A 19,560-nucleotide genomic window follows, 5' to 3' on the forward strand; every position below is an offset into this window, starting at 1 on the left:
GCGGCACAGGTGGTGCTTCCGGGCGGCGGGGCCTCCCCAGCGTCGCGCCCGGTGGATGGCGGTGGCGCGGAGCATGGGGCCGGAGCGGGTGTGTCCCGAGGAACCGGGGCCGCCGGAGGCCCCTGACGGCGCGGCGGGCTGGAGCGGCGACGAGGAAGAGGAGGATGAAGAGGAAGAGGAGGAGGAGGAGGAAGGCGGCGGCAGCGGCGGGTACTTGTACCAGCCGCTGAGCCAGGAGCCGGAGCAGGGCCCCGGCGAGGCGGGCCCCCCCGCTGGCCCGGCGGGCTGCGCCGAGGCGGGCCCCGGCCTGCAGGAGCGGCTGCAGGTACCGGGCCGGGCCGGGGCTGGGGCGGTCCCGCGGGCGGGGGGAACGGGCCCGACCCCCGCTGCCCGCCTTTCTCCGCAGATGCTGAGGCTGCACCTGCCCGACCCGCCGGCGGACAGCGAGGAGGAGGAAGAGGAGGCGGCAGAGGAAGGCGCCGCGGCTCCGAGCAGCCGCAGCTCCATCCCCATGGATGCAGGTAACCGCGTCGCCGGCCGCCCCCGCCCCCCCCAGCCACCCCACGCAGGGCTCGGCCGCGGTCTCACTCCCTCTCTGTTCGCAGAGCACGTGGAGCTGGTGAAGAGGACGATGGCCAGCGTGAAGCTTCCCAGCCTGGGCATCCCCGCCTGGGCCAGCCAGATCTCGGAGGATCAGTGGAAGGATGTGGTGCAGCGCACGCTGCAGGCCCGCCAGAGCCTCAGTGGCCCCAGACCCGAGTGGAAGTGAGGGGCGAGCTGTGGCGCGGGGGCTGCTGACCCCAGCCCTCCCTCCGCCCGCTGCCTCGGAGCCAGCTGCCTCGGGACTTGCCAGCATCAGCCTTCCAGTTTCTCCCACTGACGTTGTTCGACTTGCCTTCCTGTTCCTCTTTCCGGCTGGCGCCTAAGTCGCTGTGATGTCCTTGTGTTGGCTTCCTCTGCCTCTGAGGAGCCTGACTGGTTTCCATACCTGTGTGCATGTGGAGGGAGGGGGCTTGGCTGGCTTTGCCCAGATTCCCTTGGGACAAACACTGGGTTTGTCTCCGTGCTGTCAGTGCTGGAGAGGTCCCTTTCCAGGCTAGGGTCTCCCCTCCCAGGACGGGGGCTGTGTGTTGGAAAATCAGAGGTGGAGCCCAATGTGTCTTTCCAAGAGATCGGTTTTATTTAGTTCTGTACATACAGGGACATCTGTACAAAATCCAACACTTTCATACTATGTAATGCTCTACTGAAAATAAAGTACACCATATGTACATATGAACTGTAAGCAGCTTAATACTTGTGTCCAGGGGGTGAATGCAGTAGTTAGTTTTGCTCGTTCCCTCGGGAGGAGGGAGCCAGGTGAAGCGGAAGAGGCGGCTCCAGTTCTGTCCATTTGGCTGATGTGGGGAAAGGCATAGGCAGAAATGAGCAGCGCTAACGCTAGAAATCAAGTGTTGAGCAAGGGGCAGCTGTAGCGTGGCAGATGCAGGTCTGCGTGTGAGCAGTACGTGTGGCGGAGAGGGTGGACGCACTCCCCCCTTTCTCACATGGTCCCCTTCTTTGATGTCCAGGACATTGGAATGGATAGGCAGCAAACTAAGGGCAATGTGAAGGTACTAAGCATAAGCTCCCTGACCCAAAACGAGACACACAAAGCTATGAGAACACCGAAGCCGTACAGCGTGTAGTCGTGATGCGCTGCAGTCCTGCCCCTGTGCGTGGCACAACCCTGGCAGCATTCCTCCAGCCACGCTCGGGGAGCGCCGGCAGAGACAGGCCACCCGCAGGACAGCGACAGCCTCTGCGCATCACCAGTCTCTCTGCAGGCAGAGCAGCCCGCAGCAGGGAACGGCAGCCACTGCCTAGCAGCAAGCAGCCTCGAGCGAGGGCGCACATGTGCGGCAGCAGTCTAAAAATGAGGCGGCGGCTTGTAATGCTAAGAGGACGAGTTGAAAAGCCTCTACTGCAACGGGAAGAAACGTCCTCCCTGGCCCGAGCCCTGCTGCGGGTGGCATTCGGCAGTCTTCCTCTCCGCCGTGCCCAGAGGCGCCTGCCACTCCTGTGCGCCATCCGGCATCACCCGGTGCATGTCTACATGCTGTGCCAGGCGTGAGGTAATTGATTGGCAGCTGACCATGAGCTCGGACTAACGTTCAAAATAAGCAATAACCTCCCTGAGGTGTTTTGTTAAGTCTCCTGATGAACTGGCCCATTGCATGAAGCGGAGGGGAGGCGGGGTCCTGTGTGACTGGGTGATCTCGAATGTACTCACACTTGCCAGCTGCTCCTGAGAGATGGTGGCACGCCTAATGAGGGCTGAACCGAAAGAGCTAAACAGGGCAGGGGTTACAGGATATACAGGGAAAAAACAGCTGGGTTGGAGGAAAGATACGCTGCATGCCAGCAGTAAGGTCAGAGAGGATGAACCTCTGACCCGGGAATGGTTTACTGGTGAGGACAAGCAGATACGCCAGGACCTTCTGCAACAGCCCACGATGCTGCAAAGCAGTGTCAGACTAGCACTGACCCTGTAAGCTCCCTGCGCTATTGCAAACCCACTGAAGCTTATGTGTCAAGAAAGCAAGCGCAGCAGGTAAGCAGGAAGGAAGACTCCCTTTCCTATCACAAGCCAGCCTCTCTGAGGTGGCACCTCGGCCCGGGACTGGATCTGCACCCACAAAAGGCAGGGGAGAAAGCTGGATCACAGTAGCACCCAAGTGCTGCGCAACCCCCTGGGCTATCAGCAAGTGCGCTCTAAATGCTAAATTAGCACAAGTCGCCCCTGATGCACCGTGTGATAACTAATGAGGGCCTCGGGCTGCCCACAGCAGGTGTCCAAGTAAGAGGGCGAGGCGAACTTTGCTCGGAGCACCCACAGAAGCAATTCAGCAGTAGCACCTAGCCATTGATCATAAAGAGGAGACAACTGAACACTCACAAACTCAGCCTGGCCCCCCAAGTATCCGTTGCTTCCACTAGTTTGCAGAAATGACTTTAGCAGCACAAGCTTCCTAGAAACCCTGGCCACTGCAGAGCTAAGGATGGGATACAGCGACAAAGGGAGAGCTGCAGGAGTATTTTAATTGAGCAGGTAGAAGAAGAAAGCAGAAGTCAGTGGCTGACACCTGCTACAAAGCGGGAAGTTAATTCTGGGCCCACAGTTAACCCAAGACACTGGGATGGAGACAAGTCAGCATGGACCAACACAAACAGCTGAAGGAATTCACTTTCCCACGAGAGCTTCTAAGGATGCTCTAAAGGGAGGGCTGCAATAGTAAGTAGTGCTTGCACCCAGCTTTACTTGGGATGGCGAAGCACTGAACCCCCACTCCACTGACAGGGGAACAGAACTAGGGGCTTGAAGCAAAAGAAAGATGAAAGCGAACATCTCCTCCGCAGTACGTGAGACTCTCCAGCTGTGGAGCTGCACCCCAAGGCAGGGTGGAGAGGCAGCAGAGCCCCCACAAACTCTGCCACATGCTCCTGCTCCAAGCTCAGCCTGACCTCTGACCGCTGCAGGGCTTGGCTGCACAGGCAGCACGGGGGCAGGCACGGCGGAGGTGAGCACTTGGGGCTTGTAGCAGCATGCTGAGCCGCACGCGGCAGCCTCCGGCCAGCACAGAGCCTGTGTTGCAGGGCAGCGAGGCTCTGGCTCCCAGGCAGAGTAAGAACCAGGTGGCAGCTGGAAATGAAGCGACTCCTACCCAGGCTGATACAATCACAGGTCAGGCAGGCTCCTTTCACGCACGCACACCCAAGGTGGAAAAGCAGGAGGACGTGACAGTGGTGAGATACAAGTTACAACGTAAAACCAGATCTACCCTGGAGGGATGTGGATGGGAGTGGAGGACAGGCACAGCTCACCATGTTCATTCCTTATTTATACATGAGAACCGAGTGCATTTCCGTGACCCCTGGGGGAAAGGGATGGGGCAGAGCTTCTCGGGCCAGCTCTTGAGCCCGTCAGAGAGCCTCCTGGCTTGAAGTGAGAAACTCTTCTGCTCTCTTGTGGGCCTCCAGGGCTTTTATAGTGTAGACGTCCTGAGGAAGCTCAGATTTCCGGCGCAGCAAAACTTTCTCCTTCTTAATGTCTTTCAGCATCTACAGACAAACCAAAGGAGTCAGGGATCAGTAGCAAACCCCTTCACCCCTCCAGCCTGAACCTCCCCAGTCTCTAACTCCAACTGCTCTAGGACAAGCTGGGTGACACAGCGTGCTGCAGAACAGGCTGAGCCAAACATAGACCCAAAGGACACAGAAGAGTCCCACTTGCACTCTTTTCAGAGTGGGAAGGTTAGATGAACTCCACTCTTCAGACTACAGGTTGATCTGTAATGATCAGGGATGAGAGTAGAGGCATTGTCCCTCAGAACACTTGGAAGGAGCCAGTTCTGGCTGAAGGACCCCAGACTGACTATGCTGATGTCCTGGGTGGTCTGAGAGGAACTGTGAAAGGACCCTAGTCACCTACACACCTGCACAGCCTCTGTCTCCACCGTTTTCTTCAGTAGCTGTATATCCTCCGCGGTTGGGGTCTCCGTCTCCATACAGCAGACAGGAGGCAAGGGTGGAGGTGCGTAATACATGGGGTACTGCAGACAACACAGACAGCTGGAGAGTCAGCACGCCATCCAACACCAAGCCTCCTCCCCCAGCACCCTAACATAGCATGGCACACTTCTTCCAGTCGCCCTCTCTGGCACTGCAAAGGCAGCAGTAGGTACACAGACAGGAAGGGAGCATCTTCTCCTACCCGTTCCTACCCGTGCCCTCTGAGCCACAGAGCACACTGCAGGTGCAGCCAGAACTGAGAGAGGAGACCATAAACATGCGCATGCTCTCTATAAGGCATTACTTTGAGGTCAGCTGCAGAGGATCAGGATGGTGAAATACTGCCAGCGTCCCTAAGACACTGGGTTTTGGGAGGGATGGACCACTGCTGCAGCTGTGTGCACAGGACTGAGATCAGGTGCTAGAGCTCACTCTTACGAGCTCAGGAAGCAGCCCAAGACCCCCAGTGCATTCTTGTCTCATTCCTCCTAGGTCCCACTGTTACCCACCTGGGGGTTCAGCCGGGCCAGCTCCTCTATTTTCTGCCACATTTCTTCTCGTTCCTTCATCCTGAACCTTCCCCTGCAGAGAAAGAGAGCACACAAGTGTGAACTCCCAGGGAAAGTGCAACTTTCACTTACAGGAAGACAAAAGCAATAGAGAGCAGAAAAATGCAGGTGAGGGGAACAGCTGCTCTGTCCTTCAGAGACCCCTAATTCTACCTACAAGTGAGATGTGGCAAGAAGAGGGGACACACTGCAGCTAGCAGGAGGTAGACAGGCACGTTTCCTGCTCACCTCAGAGCACAGGGTGGCAGCAGTGGGCTGCGCAGATACTTATTCCCTGGCTTTGTGCTGCAGAGTGGAGCAGAGTGACTGGCTTCTGGAGGAAAGCAATGACATCAGCTTGGATGTCAAACACACATTTTCCTGGTGCTCCACAGATGCAGAAGGACAAACTGCCACTTCTAATAAAGCTGGGGCTCAACTGCCCACAGCTCCCTCTCTCTGGCCCTAGCACACCAGAGAGCTGCCCAAACCCCCAGGCACACCTCTTGAACTTGGCACAGATTTTGGCCCATACCTTAAGTGACCGTTCAACTGGGCCACCTGTAAATCCCGGGGCAGTGAACATTCCCTGCAAACAGAGGTGGACATCCACCACTTCTTGTTATCCATCTATGTTTTAAACATCTGCACTAAAATTTTTGCTTTATTTCTGATTCTAACTATCTGACTTTCATCCCAGCTACTGGTCTCTCTAATGCCCTACTATCCATGCTAAGGAAGCTCTTATGCCCTGTAATCACCTTACATTCTTGAAATATATGTAAGCAAAGAGGCCAAAAATTAGAACGAAGCTGCCAAGTATTCAAGCAGTAGATTACTCCATCAGAGAACACAGGGTCAAAAAAACCAAACCAAAGCAACCCCCAAACGAATATCCCACATCTGATTTTCTGACAGAGCTCTGGAGATCTCTGCAGGAGACTGTGATCAGAAGTTAGCAGTGATCTTTCCTAGCTCTTTCTGGTCTCATCCCCAATTTTTCTGGCATCCCTTTAAATGCCTGGTAAACAGAAACATACACATTACTCCAATCTTGCCACTAGAAATGCAGACCAATATGTCTGTCCACAAAGGCCCTCACCTCATGAGGGCCACTGCCCCTCCAAAGCAATGTCTGTTTTGCCAGTATTGTGTCTACCGCCACGCCATGTAAGGCTGTAACAAAGCTCATTTTGCTTGGCCGAACTACATTACTAGACTGGTACACCATGAGCCAGTTATTCAGCCCCATGCATCTCTAGCAGCAGTTCCTTCCTTTCAGATCACCAGAGCAGTCTGACTAGCACCAGGGAAGCCCTCCACTCCTCACTGTGCTTTGAGATCCACCAGTTTACCCATCATGTGCTCAGCTGATACTGCAAAAGTCCACCTTACAAAGAGAATACCCAGTCTGACTAAGAGCAGTGCTTCTAAAAATCTGAAAGCTTTACACCTGTGATCACTCTTTTCAGCCAAACAAGTATTTCCAAAGAATGAAACAAAGTGTCATCTTTATTTTGATGCCACACGGACTTAACTATACTGTTATCGCTGTCCAACATCTCTCTATAGGAGAAGCTTCCTCCCAACCTCATCAACCAGCCTGGCTTCACCTCCTACACTAGGACATTTCCATTGCAGTTAATCTGAAAGTGTCACTCATCCATGTGAGTCTTTGGAGAATCCCACCTTTCTAAACAGCAATGCCTCACAGGACAGCGCTAAGCCTACAGGAGCAGCACCCTCAACCCTGCTTTCTAGGTGATGTGCACCTCATCAGCTCCCTTCATTCCTGACCCCATTACTAGCAGTAGGAGAAAGGCACTGGCAGGACATTTGCAAAATAAGAGCTATATTGGGAGGTATCTTCCCCTTCTGCTGCTGTGGCCTATGCAGAAGGAGGCAAGGTAGCTGCTACCTTGGTTTCAGGGTGGCCCCAGGGCACGCTGACACCACACTTCTCGAAAGGCAGCGCTCAAGGCCCTCACACTTCTACAGAAGGCACATTCAGGACAAGGCACTATTCATCTGCCCCAACATCCCAACTGTTTTCTAAAGGGTTCTAATAATTCAAACAGCTTGAAGATGTCTGGGGAAATTAGTAAGAAGTGGTCAGTTCATCTACACGGAACAGCAGAAAGCCTTCCCACATGTCCCAGGGAGAGTCTGTCCCTCCATGACCAGCCTTGGCTGCAGCTGCACAGCCAGGGGTGCAGCGGCGACAGGCCTGAGCTGGGTATCACTTGTAGGCACAGTAACTAAATAAAAACATGGCTAAGCCTGTTCTCAGCAGGCCTATCAACGTCTGCTTGCAGCCCAGTTGTGTACTTACAAGCTCTCTCCTTTTCACTGTTTCACATTTACTGGCTTTGTTTGCATGTGCAGTCCTTCCCCCACCTGCTATTTTCTAGTTCATAGCACAAGGTCTCTAGCGGCTCCTTAGGAAAATACTTCACAGGTTTCTCTTCCTCTTTCTATCTAGGCTACAGAAGCCCCAGCGTTTCAAACTCATCAGTCTCACTGAAAAAGGCCGAGGTCCTATGGAAAAAGCAAGGTATCACACAGTTAAAGGTCAATCCTGCATCACAGTGATCCAGCCAGCATTCCCACAGGCAGCCTTCAGCACACTGCTTTACTCTGGAGGCACTTGACTTCACAGCCCCACAGATTTTATTAGAAAAAAAAAAAAAAAAGTACTCCACAGATACAGCTCGGAGGAGAATGGATCGAGAGCAGCCCTGAGGGGAAGGACTTGGGGGTGCTGGTAGATGAGAAGCTCAACATGAGCAGGCAATGCACCCTTGCAGCGAGAAGGCCAACCGCATCCTGGGCTGCATCAAGAGAAGCATGGCCAGCAGGCTGAGGGAGGTGATTCTCCCCCTCTACTCCACTCTGGAGAGACCCCACCTGGAGTACTGTGTCCAGTTCTGGAGCCCCCAGCATAAGAAGGACACGGACCAGTTGTAGCGGGCACAGAGGAGGGCCACGAAGATGGTATGAGGACAGGCTGAGAGAGTTGGGGCTGTTCAGCCTGGAGAAGAGAAGACCCCATGGAGACCTTATAGCAGCCTTCCAGTACCTCAAGGGGGCTGACAGGAAAGACAAGGAAAAACTCTTTAGCAGGGCCTGTTGCGATAGGATGAGGGGTAATAGTTTTAAAATAGAGGGAGGTAGATTCAGATTAGACATCAGGATGAAATTTTTTACACTGAGGGTGGTGGAACAGTGGCACAGGTTGCCCAGAGAGGTGGTGGATGCCCCATCCCTGGAAACATTCAAGGCCAGGTTGGACGGAGCTCTGAGGAACCTGATCTGGTTGGAGATGTCCCTGCTCTTTGCAGGCGTTTGGGCTAGATGACCTTTGAAGGTCCCTTCCAACCCAAACCATTCTATGATTCTATTTCTACTCTGTTTAAATCTCCGTGTTTGAAAAGAAAACAGCAACTGACTGCAAGGCCACATTCCTGTCCACTCACAGGCATGGCCTGCAGTCAGCTCTGCCAGGGAGGCAGCAGAAATGAGCTGCAGATGAAGCACGTCTTCTCCACTGGAGGGGAGGCTACAGGACCTGCTGCTCACCAGAACAGGTCGCAGCACTCTGCGGAAAGAAAAGCAGATAGGGCAAGGGTAGGAATGGCATCCCAAACTCCAAGGCAGGCTCTTCAGCTACAAAACTATCTCCTTCCACTGGGAAGACACCACTAAATAACATTTTCTCCTGCCTGTGAAACAGGCTTTTCCTAATCCCGTTCATTCCAGCAATGATTTATTCTATTACACTCCAGAACATGCATCCACAGTGTTAAGTGCACATGGATTTGCTTATATTTTTGGATTTTTTAAAGACATGGTGACATTTTCATAATGGACTTACTCAAAGAACTTAGGCATACTGAGTTTCTAATCCATCTTCCCAGGTGTATGCTCTTTTTCCCCACCATTGTCCCATATCCTATCCAGTCCCAGGCCCCTTGCCCAACAAACCCCAATCTCCTCACTTCTCCTCTAATTTATTCCCTCTACGTATCAAATTCCTACTATCTGTCGACATTAAGAATAACACTACCACCACCTCTCAACCTGGCTCTCCACTGTACCTCAGCCCAAAGTCTCTACCTCCTTTCTATCTCCTTGACCAGACAAGCTGCTCCTCCTCTCAGTCTGCTGTCCTACCGCATTCCCTTCTGCCACCAATTTCCCTTTCTAGTTGTTTCCCAGCCTGTCCCTACAGGTCTTTCACAAAGTTCCCTCCCAGCTCCAGTCCCCCAGGGGGACCTTTTCACACTTCTCAAGCCAGAAACAGCCGTTAATGCTGTGTTAGCAACAGCAGAGTTGAGCCTGCTCATTTTTTTTGTCCTGAAAGGCCTCCTTATCTGGGTTCCTGTATCAGGGAAATCCCACTTAGCTAAGGAATTGGATCATGTTCACTGTAGGGAAGCTCATCTCAGATTCAGCTGCTAAAAGACATTTTTACACCCCACCCACCAAGCTTTCAATCAACATTTTACCAAATTTGGTTATCTAGGATAGCAAAAGGTATATCCTTGATAGAAACGCGACACAAGGTTTTCTGAAGCTTAATAAGGCAGAGAGGCACTAGAGAAAAAAAGTTACTATCTTAAAATGAGCAGAAAACAGTGCAGCTCTACCCATCCATTTCTTGGACAGCTCTGGACTCCTTGTTGACCTTCTCCAGAGCAATCTCAGTCACACACCAATGCTGGTCAGCATGGGTAGAAGCTAAACAGGTAGAAAAAGCTCCTGGTGGAAACAGCAGGTAGATCCCATAGCACATGTGTTGTCACTGTGACTTAAAATATATGTGCAGACAAATGCCCTAGAATGGTGAAAAAAATTCTTGCTTGCTCCCAATTTAGATCTTAAGAAAACTTTAGTTTCTCCATATGCAGGCTACCCATCCCCAAGCTCTGATTCGTATCTCAACTTTGTTATTTATTCCTCTTTCACAAAAGAACTGAATGTATCCAAGAGCTCCCCACTGGCAGCCCTGCACTCCCCACTGCCACACTTGTGGCACCCTGGTTCACCCAAGAACAAGAAGCACTATTTTATGTCACTAAGTCAGCAGAAAACAGACCCAGGAAAAAAAAACAAAAAAAAGTTTCTTTCTAGCTTAACTGAACTGACTCAGCTCATCAAGGCAAGTCATACAAGCACCAAAACCAGCATAAGGAAGCAGAAAAAGTGGAATTTTTTCCTCTTTACAGCATCATGGCACATGTACTTGCTGAACTAAGATTTTATCCTCACCACTAGCTCTTTGAAATTCCAGGTATTCCATCTTTATTACTGGAAAATTGAAAGCGTCCTGTGGCGTGAAAGATGCATTATGCCCACCGCGGCAAAGCTCTTCAGAAAAGTCTTTCTAAAGCAGCAGGATTCTACCGGCGTCATTGCGGTACATAGGAACGGGTAAATATTTCCAAGGCAGAGCATAAGTGTTTCTGCAAAGCTGAGTATCCTTTACATTGCAATTTATTTCCTCATGACCCAGCAAACTCTGTCACTCTTTTCCAAGCCACCTGCTTCAGCAGAATCTGAAAGGATTTTTATCAGTGCATACATTTTACCTCTTCTCATCCCTACACATAGTTAGTGCTGAGGAATCCTTCTTTTTGACAAAATTATTTGTACCACCTTTCCATTTCCCCTCTGCCTACTGGCATCTGCCATCTGTTACCGTACCCTAAGGAGACTCCAGGATGAACTCACATTACTTGTCAAGAACCTCTTACTCACTTCTGCTTCTCTGCTTTGTATTGCTGTGTGCAGTCATCAAAAAGCTTTTGGTTCATCTCCATGAACAGCTTCAGTGCATTGTAGATCAGCCCATGGATTGTCCTGCAAAGAAATGGGGAAAGAAGAACAAGTCATGATGGTATCCTCCGGGTTGTCAGCCCTGAGTTAGCCTCAGAAGCACAGACAAGCGCTAACAGCAATAGCCACTCACATATGACAGCAATGTGACAGAAGATTTTTACACAGTCCCAGTTCTTAGCACAGGAAAACCCCCCGCACAAACACAGCAGAGACTATTGCACAGGGAGAAAGAGACAGGGAAGAAAGAGAAGACCAGTGGGACAGGTCTGCTCTGACTGTGGTCTGACTAATGACTGCAAAAATATGCATTGACACTTTATTTCTTGTAGTCAGAAACTGGAAAGGAAGGATGCCATGAAGATGATCAGAGGGCTGGAGCACCTCTCCTGTGAGGACAGGCTGAGAGAGCTGGGGATGTTCAGCCTGGAAAAGAGAAGGCTCCAGGGAGACCTTATAGCAGTCTTCCAGCACCTAAAGGGGGCCTACAGGAAAGATGGGGAGAAACTCTTCAGCAGGGCCTGCTGTGATAGCACGAGGGGTAATGGTTTTAAAATAGAAGGAGGTAGATTCAGACTGGATATAAGGAAAAAAAATTTTACAATGAGGGTGGTGGAACACTGGAACAGGTTGTCTGGAGAGGTGATGGATGCCCCATCCCTGGAAACATTCAAGGCCAGGTTGGACGGGGCTCTGAGCAACCTGATCTAGTGGAAGACGTCCCTGCTGCTTGCAGGGGAGTTGAGACGACCTTTAAAGGTCCCTTCCAACCTGAACGACTCTATACTATTCTATGATGCTAGGGATCTGCTCAGGGCTGTCCTCAAGGGGGCTTTACCTAATCTAGCTTTAGTGCCTCCAACATAAACACAATTACTTTTTTGGGCTGCCTGGTGTTCAGTCACGAGCTCTGTCACTGAGCTGCCCAGAATGCAGACATTCACCAGTCCTGTAGAGATGGGAACTGGCACAAAGAATACCACAGAAGAAAAGCCAACTTTGTGTTAGCAATTTATGGAATAGGTTGCACTGTGTCTGAGCTCTCTCTGGGACAAGAGCTCTCCTAGGGAATAAAAACAGGTATTGAAGCTGTCTCTGAAATACCTGACCTAGAGGCAAAAGATGAGAGATTCAACAGACTGAGCTCTGTGCCTCCCCAGCTCTACAGACAGAAAAGGGAAGAAAGCGACAGCCCTGCTGGACTTATTCAGGCTGCCTGACAAAGTGTTGGAGTAGATAAGCTATGGGAAGGAAGAAGAGAACCTGAGAAGACGTGGCTAGTGCTAAAACAAAGACAAGGAGAAATAAGAGGAAAACACCTTCAGGACTTCTTCTGCCATACCACTGGGAAGGAGACAGGAAGACAGAAACAGCAGAATCATGAATCTTGACTGGTGCAAGAAGGAGAAAGAACTCGTGAAGGGTTTCAGACAAGAACATAAAGTCCTTTTCTGAACTCTGATCGGGAGCGGCAGTAACACTGAGTGAGAGTGTGTCTGTGTACATCTGTCTGCATGCACACGTGCACACACATCATACATGTTTGTGTATGTGCGTGCCTGTCTGCAGACACATGTCCCTGCTGGTGCACATGTGTGCATATCTGAATGTTTATGTCTGTGCATCTTGTGTCTACTCCAGTCTTCAGAGCCCTCTTGACCGGTGGCTCAAGTTTGTGCTTCCTGATGCAATGAAGAGAAGGAAGCAGTCAAACAGCAGACCAGTGGGGAGCTCTCTGCAAAGAAGTTCCACCTCACAACACTGTCTTTGCTACCACACTATACCCTTAAGCCCTGAACTTGCTCAGCCTCCCTAGAATTAATTATTTTACTTTTTTCCACTCTCTAGAATAGGAGAAGATTACTTTTTTTTTTTTTTTCCCTTTCTATGTTTTTTGCTGGAAGACTTCAGGATCTCAGCTGTGGACTGAGTATTTTTAGCTAATTCATTACAGGAAGCGAGTTTCACAACTTGAATTAACCAGGTAAGGAATCAACTGAAGAAGCAGTTGGAAGAAAGGCAAGCAGGAAGTTGATGGGAGAACCATAAAACAGTAGTGTAGAGGAATCAGACACAGAGCAATAATTTGACATGGGACATCTGCCTGGTTAGTTCTGCTTTCTCTGTCCTTCCTGTACTCAAGGAGTCAGGCACTGCATTAGGCAAGGTCTCTGGTCACGGAGAGCATATAGGTGATTACTAGTTCACAAGCAACCAGAAGTCAGATGGAAGACTTACTGCACATCTCCAAGAGACCTGCAGCGTTAGTGATATGCAGGTATCAAACTCCAAGTAGACTCAATGGTCCTAAGACAGGTCACTGCAGGTCCCTGACCGCTTGCAGAAGCGGGCCGCTGTGGTCTGCTGTGGCACTTTTCCATGCTGATCCTACTAACAACCCCTCTGGCTTAGCACCTGGTGTCACCAAGTGCCATGTGTCATTGTACCGTAGCAGCATGCCCCAAGATTGCTAGTAGGTCAAGCAATCCTGCATGCACAGCAAGTGCCAGGGCATGCGGAAAGACCTACTTGTTCCAGTGACTCTTGGAGTTCTTGTAGAGCGCTGGAAACATGATCGGGAGAATTTTGGCTGCATTATCGCTGATCAGGCTCATGATATATTCGTTGTTCCAATAGTACAGCGCTCGCTCTGCCACCTGCAGTGGGAGAGAAAGCCATCCTTGGAGAGGCTCCTTCCAGTAACACCTGTGGTGCACGGGGAAACTGTGCAGTGCAGAAACCAGGGCTTGCCACCACCCAGCTGAGGAGCAAATGCTTCCCCACAGCATGGGCAGCGGGGCTGACCTTCACCAACTTCTACGAGGCCACTCATCCCTGCTGCCCAGCCTTGTTTCCGTTAGTCTCTGCCAGACACTTCTCACTTTCCTGAGGAAAACCTCACATTCTTTACCAGGCAAGTCTACCTACATACATCATACACTGATGACTCCAACGCTCTTTACACAACGTTTGAGGACAGTAATGTCATCCACTCCAGGTTCCAGCTCAGATTAGCTCCAAGCCTCCTTTGTTTCCTCAAACTGTCCTCTGTAAAGCTCCATTCCTCCCAGGATTGCCCCACGACAGTCCCTCGGGGCTTTGAAGCATGCTTCAGTCACCAGGCCCATAACACATCCCCCTGGTGAAAATATGGAAAATCTTGGAGCAGCCATCCTGCTCTAACAAGACAAACAAGTCTAACAAGTTTTCACATAGTGATAGATTCAGCCACAATTCTTCATATTCAACCACAAATCTGGGCAATGCAGATCACCAGGCTAATATCTGCATTTAGTGCTAGCTTGAGAATGGCTTAAAAACCTAGGAAGAGACATCCAGTCTCAGTTTTGTATTTCAGATGATGGAGAACTCCCCACATCCCCTTAACGTGTTGTTCCACATGAGTAAATGAAGCAAAACTCACCTCACGTTCACTTACCTAGCTTTGCCTTCCAGCTATTAGATATTATTAAGACTTTGTCTGCTGGACTGACACTCAGAGAAAACTTTCCCCTACCAAGGTGTTCAGACTCACCAAGAAGTCAATTCCTACTTTTGCTCTCATACAAGCTGAAGACACAGAGACTGTTCAGCCTGGTTGTATGGGACACCTTTGGGGTTAATTTTCTCAGACTAGAAAGTGTTTGCACCTTCTCCAGGTTTTCCAGTCTTGTTTTAAAAAGAGCTGGCAGCAGATGAGGGCTGCTATCAAGTACAGGATGCCTCTCCTCCAATCTTTACGCTACTTTATTCAACCTCCTTAGTTTCCTATGGTAGCTCCTTCCACACACAAAGATCACGTTAGTTCTTTGGTTCTCCTCACCACACCAGTAATCCATGTCCAGCTGGTTTCCATCAGGCTTCCCCAGTCCTTTCCAGGAAACAGTGATCTTTACATACACGACCTACATTGACCTTATTTTTGGCCTGATTTTGTACCCCTCTGTAACAAAAGACAGACTGAAGCTAGTTTGCCTCACTGTGCAAGTGAGTATACCTCACTCTATACTACCTACACCAGAATAATAAAAAGCACCTTCTCTGCACACTGTCTCTTTGGCTGGCCTCCCTCCAATGCTACAGCCAGCTTGGCTTTACTGTGACAGGGCAACACTGGATGGATCTCCTCGGTGTTGGCTAGCCAAAACAGGAGGTGGCAGCGCACCCCTGCTCCAGCTCCAGCCTGCTGCAAGACACGGTGCTGAACAGCACAGTGCAGCAGAAGAGGCTCCACCAATCCGCTTTGTTTTCTCTTCGGCTGAGCTTGCTCTGTGGTTGTGGTGAGGACTCTTGCTGCCTCTCACCACATGTCACCCCAATACTCACCTTGGTCACACCTCCATGCACCACTGATCCACAAAGACAAACCCAAAAGCTGTAGTGTCACCCCCACATGCCAAGTGGGTTACAAGCCAGTGCCCTATCCCATCCCTGAGCTGCAACCCACCTGGAAGTGTGGGCTGGAGACACACTTGGCCAACTGCCTGAACAAGGGTTCCATAACTTTCACAAATTCAGATGGCTCAATCACGTCCAGGATCTCCTCCAGCTCATTTAAAAACATCACCTCCTTGGGACTGTGAGTTTTCGGCCAGAACTTCAGCAAGCCCACAATCACCTGAGTGGGGAGGGTACAGAGACAGTATTAAGAGGCTGAAAGTCAACACTGGATGCAAAATAAATTTTTAAAGGTCTGGTCACAACAGCAGAGGTGAGAAAGCTACAGAAGAGACTTTCTCAGAAAGCTGGGTGTGTTACTGGTGAAGAAAGAAAAAAAAGCCCAACCTCTGCCAAGTTACACGCAAGACAGTAGCACTGCCTAGGCTGCTATGATTCTACATACCACAAAGCTTAGAACCACTTTTTTTCCCCAAACACAGCTTAACGAGGAAGGCTCAAACCAGAGTGGGTGCAGAGCAACCATGGAATAAAATAAATAATAAAATTGGAAATGCTATGGAGGTCACTGAGGAATTATTATTTAATACATTGCAGAGCTTGAATACTGGGAAGCACCCAGTAAATAATGCAATGGATAGGTTTGGGACAAGCAAAAGGAAGCACCATTTCACACAGAGCTCATTCTTGCAAGACTTCGTGGAGACTCGAAGTCCAAACAGACTCCAGAAGGGAGCAGACAAGTTTATGGAGGTTACATGTAACGGTGACAATGCAGATGCAACCTCTGGCTAAGTAAACTACTGCTTACAAGATATAGGAAGAATATGCTAGGGGAAGGGCTGTATTCCGCTTGATTTTATTTATTTATTTTTAATACTGCCTCCTTCCCTGCCCATCTGCTTCTAGACAAGGTCAAAGGCGGGATCCAAGACCCTGTAGATCTTCACTCCGTTGGAGCCACTGGCACGGCATTTACAGAAACGCTAACTCTGTGGGCACTAAATGCACACACAGCTGATGGCAGGAGCTGCTCTTTCAAACTCTGTGTACTGCAGCAACCTGATCCTGAAGCCAGCACTCGAGAGGAAGTTCACAGCAGTGAAGGGACAGTAGTGTGCAATGCAAAAGCAAGATTAGAAACATCTGAGCATTATGTTCCCACCAGCTCGAGACTTGAGAAGCCAACAGTTTGGTATCCTTGGTGTTTGTCATCACACAGGTCTGCCATTCAGGCAAAGCTAGCTTCAGTGACTCAGACATTTCTCCTACAGCTAAGGCGGTGCAAGGTGTGTCGAGTCTGTCTTTGCTATTACTGAGCACATCTGAGGTCTTGCTCACCTGGCAGTCGTCCAGGCTGCTGTTAACGCAAGAGCCACCATGTCAAGCTTTACTAAGCAAGGTTCTGGGAGGCCCACTCTAAGCAAGTGTGGACCTAGTGAGTGATGGCTTCCTTCCAGCACTGGTGGCAACATCTCCTAGTGCATTCAGAGCCTTGCTCATGCACAAGCCCTGTAATTCTTCAAGACTTCAATAACCCCAGTCTTCTCAGGAGTCTATTCAAAACCCTCACAAGCAGGATGCTTCAAGAGGACACAACCTGTGGCAGTATGGCCTTGGTATGTCTGGTTGAGACTCACTGCAACACCCACCGAAGGTAATGAAATTGGGTCATCCCACTGCTTTCCCCAAGCTCCAAACCAGACTCGGGTCTCTAATCCAGGGGCCGCTAACCCACTACCCAGGAAGCAGTGACGAGCTATGGAGCTTTACTATTTGAATAAGCTGCAAAATGAATCTGGGAAATATTGCCAAATTTCTATTTCTCTCTTCTCCCTCACCCTACAGTAAGTGCTTTGGCAGGAGGCTGTTGGGCTGGATGTCAGCCACAGGAAGTACTCAGTACGATCAGGAAGCTACTTTATGCACTTTGTTTCAGAGCAGGCTTTTGGGAACACAGGAAATGGAGGATCTACATCAAAGAAAAAGCTGGGAGGTCTGCTTCAGCACTGCTGGTGTCAGAGCTGAGGAGCCAGAAAGCTGACAAGAGCTGACCGGCTTCCACCAAGCACAGTCAGGCTCACCATGAATGCACACATTTCAACCAGAGAACAAAACGACCTCAGCCAGTGTTAGTCATTAAAATGCTCACACTTTCTGGTGCTCCTTGCTACAATGACACAAGCATACGTTCTTTGACCATCTGCTGTTTTGAGGCTGTGAAGCTCAGCTCTGTAGAAGACGTTTCCTGGCCTGCAGTGGGTGGAGGAACACTTGTCTCCTGCTTGCACCCTCTGCCAAGCCGGCATATAGCCTGGTTAACACTGCAGGTCTGCGCAGTCAGTAGCTGGAATATGTGAGGTCCCCACTACACTGCTCACACGTTTTAGAACCTGCTGTTTCCCAGCACTACACCCCGAAGGCGAAGTGTCTACAATGTCACTTAACGCTACGGAGGCAGCAAACTGATGCCAGAGCAGGAAGGAGAATACTTTCATCAAGGAACAGTGGCTTGCCCAAGTAGACCTTTGTGTTCCAGGTTCCTAACCTCATCCTCACAGTTCTTCAGCCAACTCTTGACAGTCTGGAGTGAACTCTTACTATTTCAGGGCCACCGTGAGCTCATGCTGGTTCTGTCAGATACCAGATGGCCATGTGTTTTGTCTCTGCAGCATCTGTCAGTAGCTGAAAGCTCTGCCCTGAAAGGACAGCCTGGTATAGTGTTGCTTCTGCTACAACAACATCTGAAGCACAAAGGAAGACTACAGCCCACCTTCCTGAAGCTTTCAAGAGAGAACGCTAAAGGCTTGCACATGAGCAGCACAGCCCCTTCTGCCCACAGGGTATCAGGCAAACCCAGTAAACAATCTAGTTCACTCCCAGTCTCTTTACCCTTTTTTCACCTTTGCTGTACTCTAAGGAAGCGTGAAGCTTTTTTGGGATGAATGACACACAAAGGTTAAGCAAGGTTACTCACTGGCTCTGTCAAGCTGCTGTCTTTCTCCAAGAACTGTACAACACAGTATGCCAACTGCAGGAAAAAAAAAAACGAAACAAAACCATGGTAAGATTAGAGTTTACTCAAGTGTACTGGAGATTAAAGTGCCACCACCACCCTCATCTGGAAGTCACATTATGCCCTCCACAGCATGTGTGACGAGCAGACAGTTGCAGCTCCAAATGAACCCAGGTCTTCTGACAGCAAGTGAAGGCTCTAAGACCAAGCAGGCAGGGCCTCAGCTCAGGACGTTCGTGCAGCATAAAGGATAAAACCTGAGCCACCTAGAGCAGTCTGCAGGTAACACATTCAAATGTAAGCACAGCTGCACACATGGGAAGGAACAAACCTGACTATCATAAAGCCCTGCCCCATAAAAACAAGGCTGGAAGAACAGACATCACTGCTCAGTACCCATACTTTTTCAGTTCCTAGCCTGAGTCCTGATCTTCTCTACTCTTCTATTATGTATTCTAAATTGCAAGAAATGAATCTCCATACAAGCCTAGAAGTCCAGCACACTGATTTCTCTGCACATCTCAGTGGTAATTAACACCTGACACACGACACACATAGGCTGATAACTGCAGCTCGGAATTTTACCTCTCTTGTTTCAGCAGGGCCCCAATATTTCACAAAATTCCAGCACAGAAAGACAAAGCAGGCCACAGCATTAAGTCAGCAGGAAATGTCAGGATATCTTGCTATCAGCCAGTGGCAAAAAGCACACACATATAAACACAGGCCCAGGCACCACAAGGCTGGGACAAATCACTGCAGTAAGGAACTAGCGCAGAGCCCAAGACATCTTACAGCAAGAACTTTGTACAACACAGTAATGCAGCCCAGTGAATAGCTATAAGGAAGCCCAAACAATGGCTTTTTCAATAATGACATTCTGCCCTGGGAACTTGAAGCACTTCTTACCTGTGGGTGGTAGACACTGAGAGACTTCACCTTATGCAGGGGTAACAAGACCCTGATGAGGAACATCTTGTGCTCTTCCTTCAGAGGCAAAGCAAACCCATTGATTATGCTGAGAAGAAACAAAAGTCCTGTAGACATCTTCACCCGGCAGAAATACAGTATTCCTCACCTCAAAAGAATCAGTGGCTTGCCCTAGCTCTTATTAGTCACTTGAGAAAGCACTCACCAGAAAAAGTGTGGTTGCTGAGGCCCAACCTGCATACCACGCTCAGTGAGAGTTTCCTCAGCAGGCACGGCAGT

The 19,560-nt window shown here is 50.0% G+C and overlaps 2 protein-coding genes across 3 annotated transcripts in view; one reads left to right on the plus strand and one right to left on the minus strand.

The window, feature by feature from the left end:
- The first annotated feature begins 23 nt into the window (after positions 1 to 23).
- Positions 24 to 1,279, plus strand: MEA1 (male-enhanced antigen 1). Its single transcript, XM_086744295.1, has 3 exons — positions 24 to 325; positions 407 to 521; positions 606 to 1,279. Exons 1-3 carry the CDS (start codon positions 56 to 58, stop codon positions 767 to 769), a joined length of 549 nt encoding a protein of 182 aa, XP_086600421.1. The 5' UTR covers positions 24 to 55; the 3' UTR covers positions 770 to 1,279.
- PPP2R5D (protein phosphatase 2 regulatory subunit B'delta) overlaps positions 1,158 to 19,560 on the minus strand; it is a 31,660-nt gene continuing 13,257 nt past the window's right edge. For both annotated transcript variants that reach the window (XM_086744286.1, XM_086744287.1), the window contains exons 9-16: positions 19,261 to 19,369; positions 18,313 to 18,366; positions 15,385 to 15,555; positions 13,467 to 13,594; positions 10,860 to 10,961; positions 5,061 to 5,133; positions 4,476 to 4,592; positions 1,158 to 4,101 (exon numbers count right to left, since the gene is read on the minus strand). In XM_086744286.1, coding sequence (XP_086600412.1) covers positions 3,964 to 4,101; positions 4,476 to 4,592; positions 5,061 to 5,133; positions 10,860 to 10,961; positions 13,467 to 13,594; positions 15,385 to 15,555; positions 18,313 to 18,366; positions 19,261 to 19,369 — 892 coding nt within the window. In that variant the 3' untranslated portion in view covers positions 1,158 to 3,963. The remainder of the gene's footprint in view (positions 4,102 to 4,475; positions 4,593 to 5,060; positions 5,134 to 10,859; positions 10,962 to 13,466; positions 13,595 to 15,384; positions 15,556 to 18,312; positions 18,367 to 19,260; positions 19,370 to 19,560) is intronic.

Source organism: Chlamydotis macqueenii, chromosome 3 (genome assembly GCF_036417535.1).
Source record: "Chlamydotis macqueenii isolate bChlMac1 chromosome 3, bChlMac1.mat, whole genome shotgun sequence".
NCBI lineage: Eukaryota > Metazoa > Chordata > Aves > Otidiformes > Otididae > Chlamydotis > Chlamydotis macqueenii.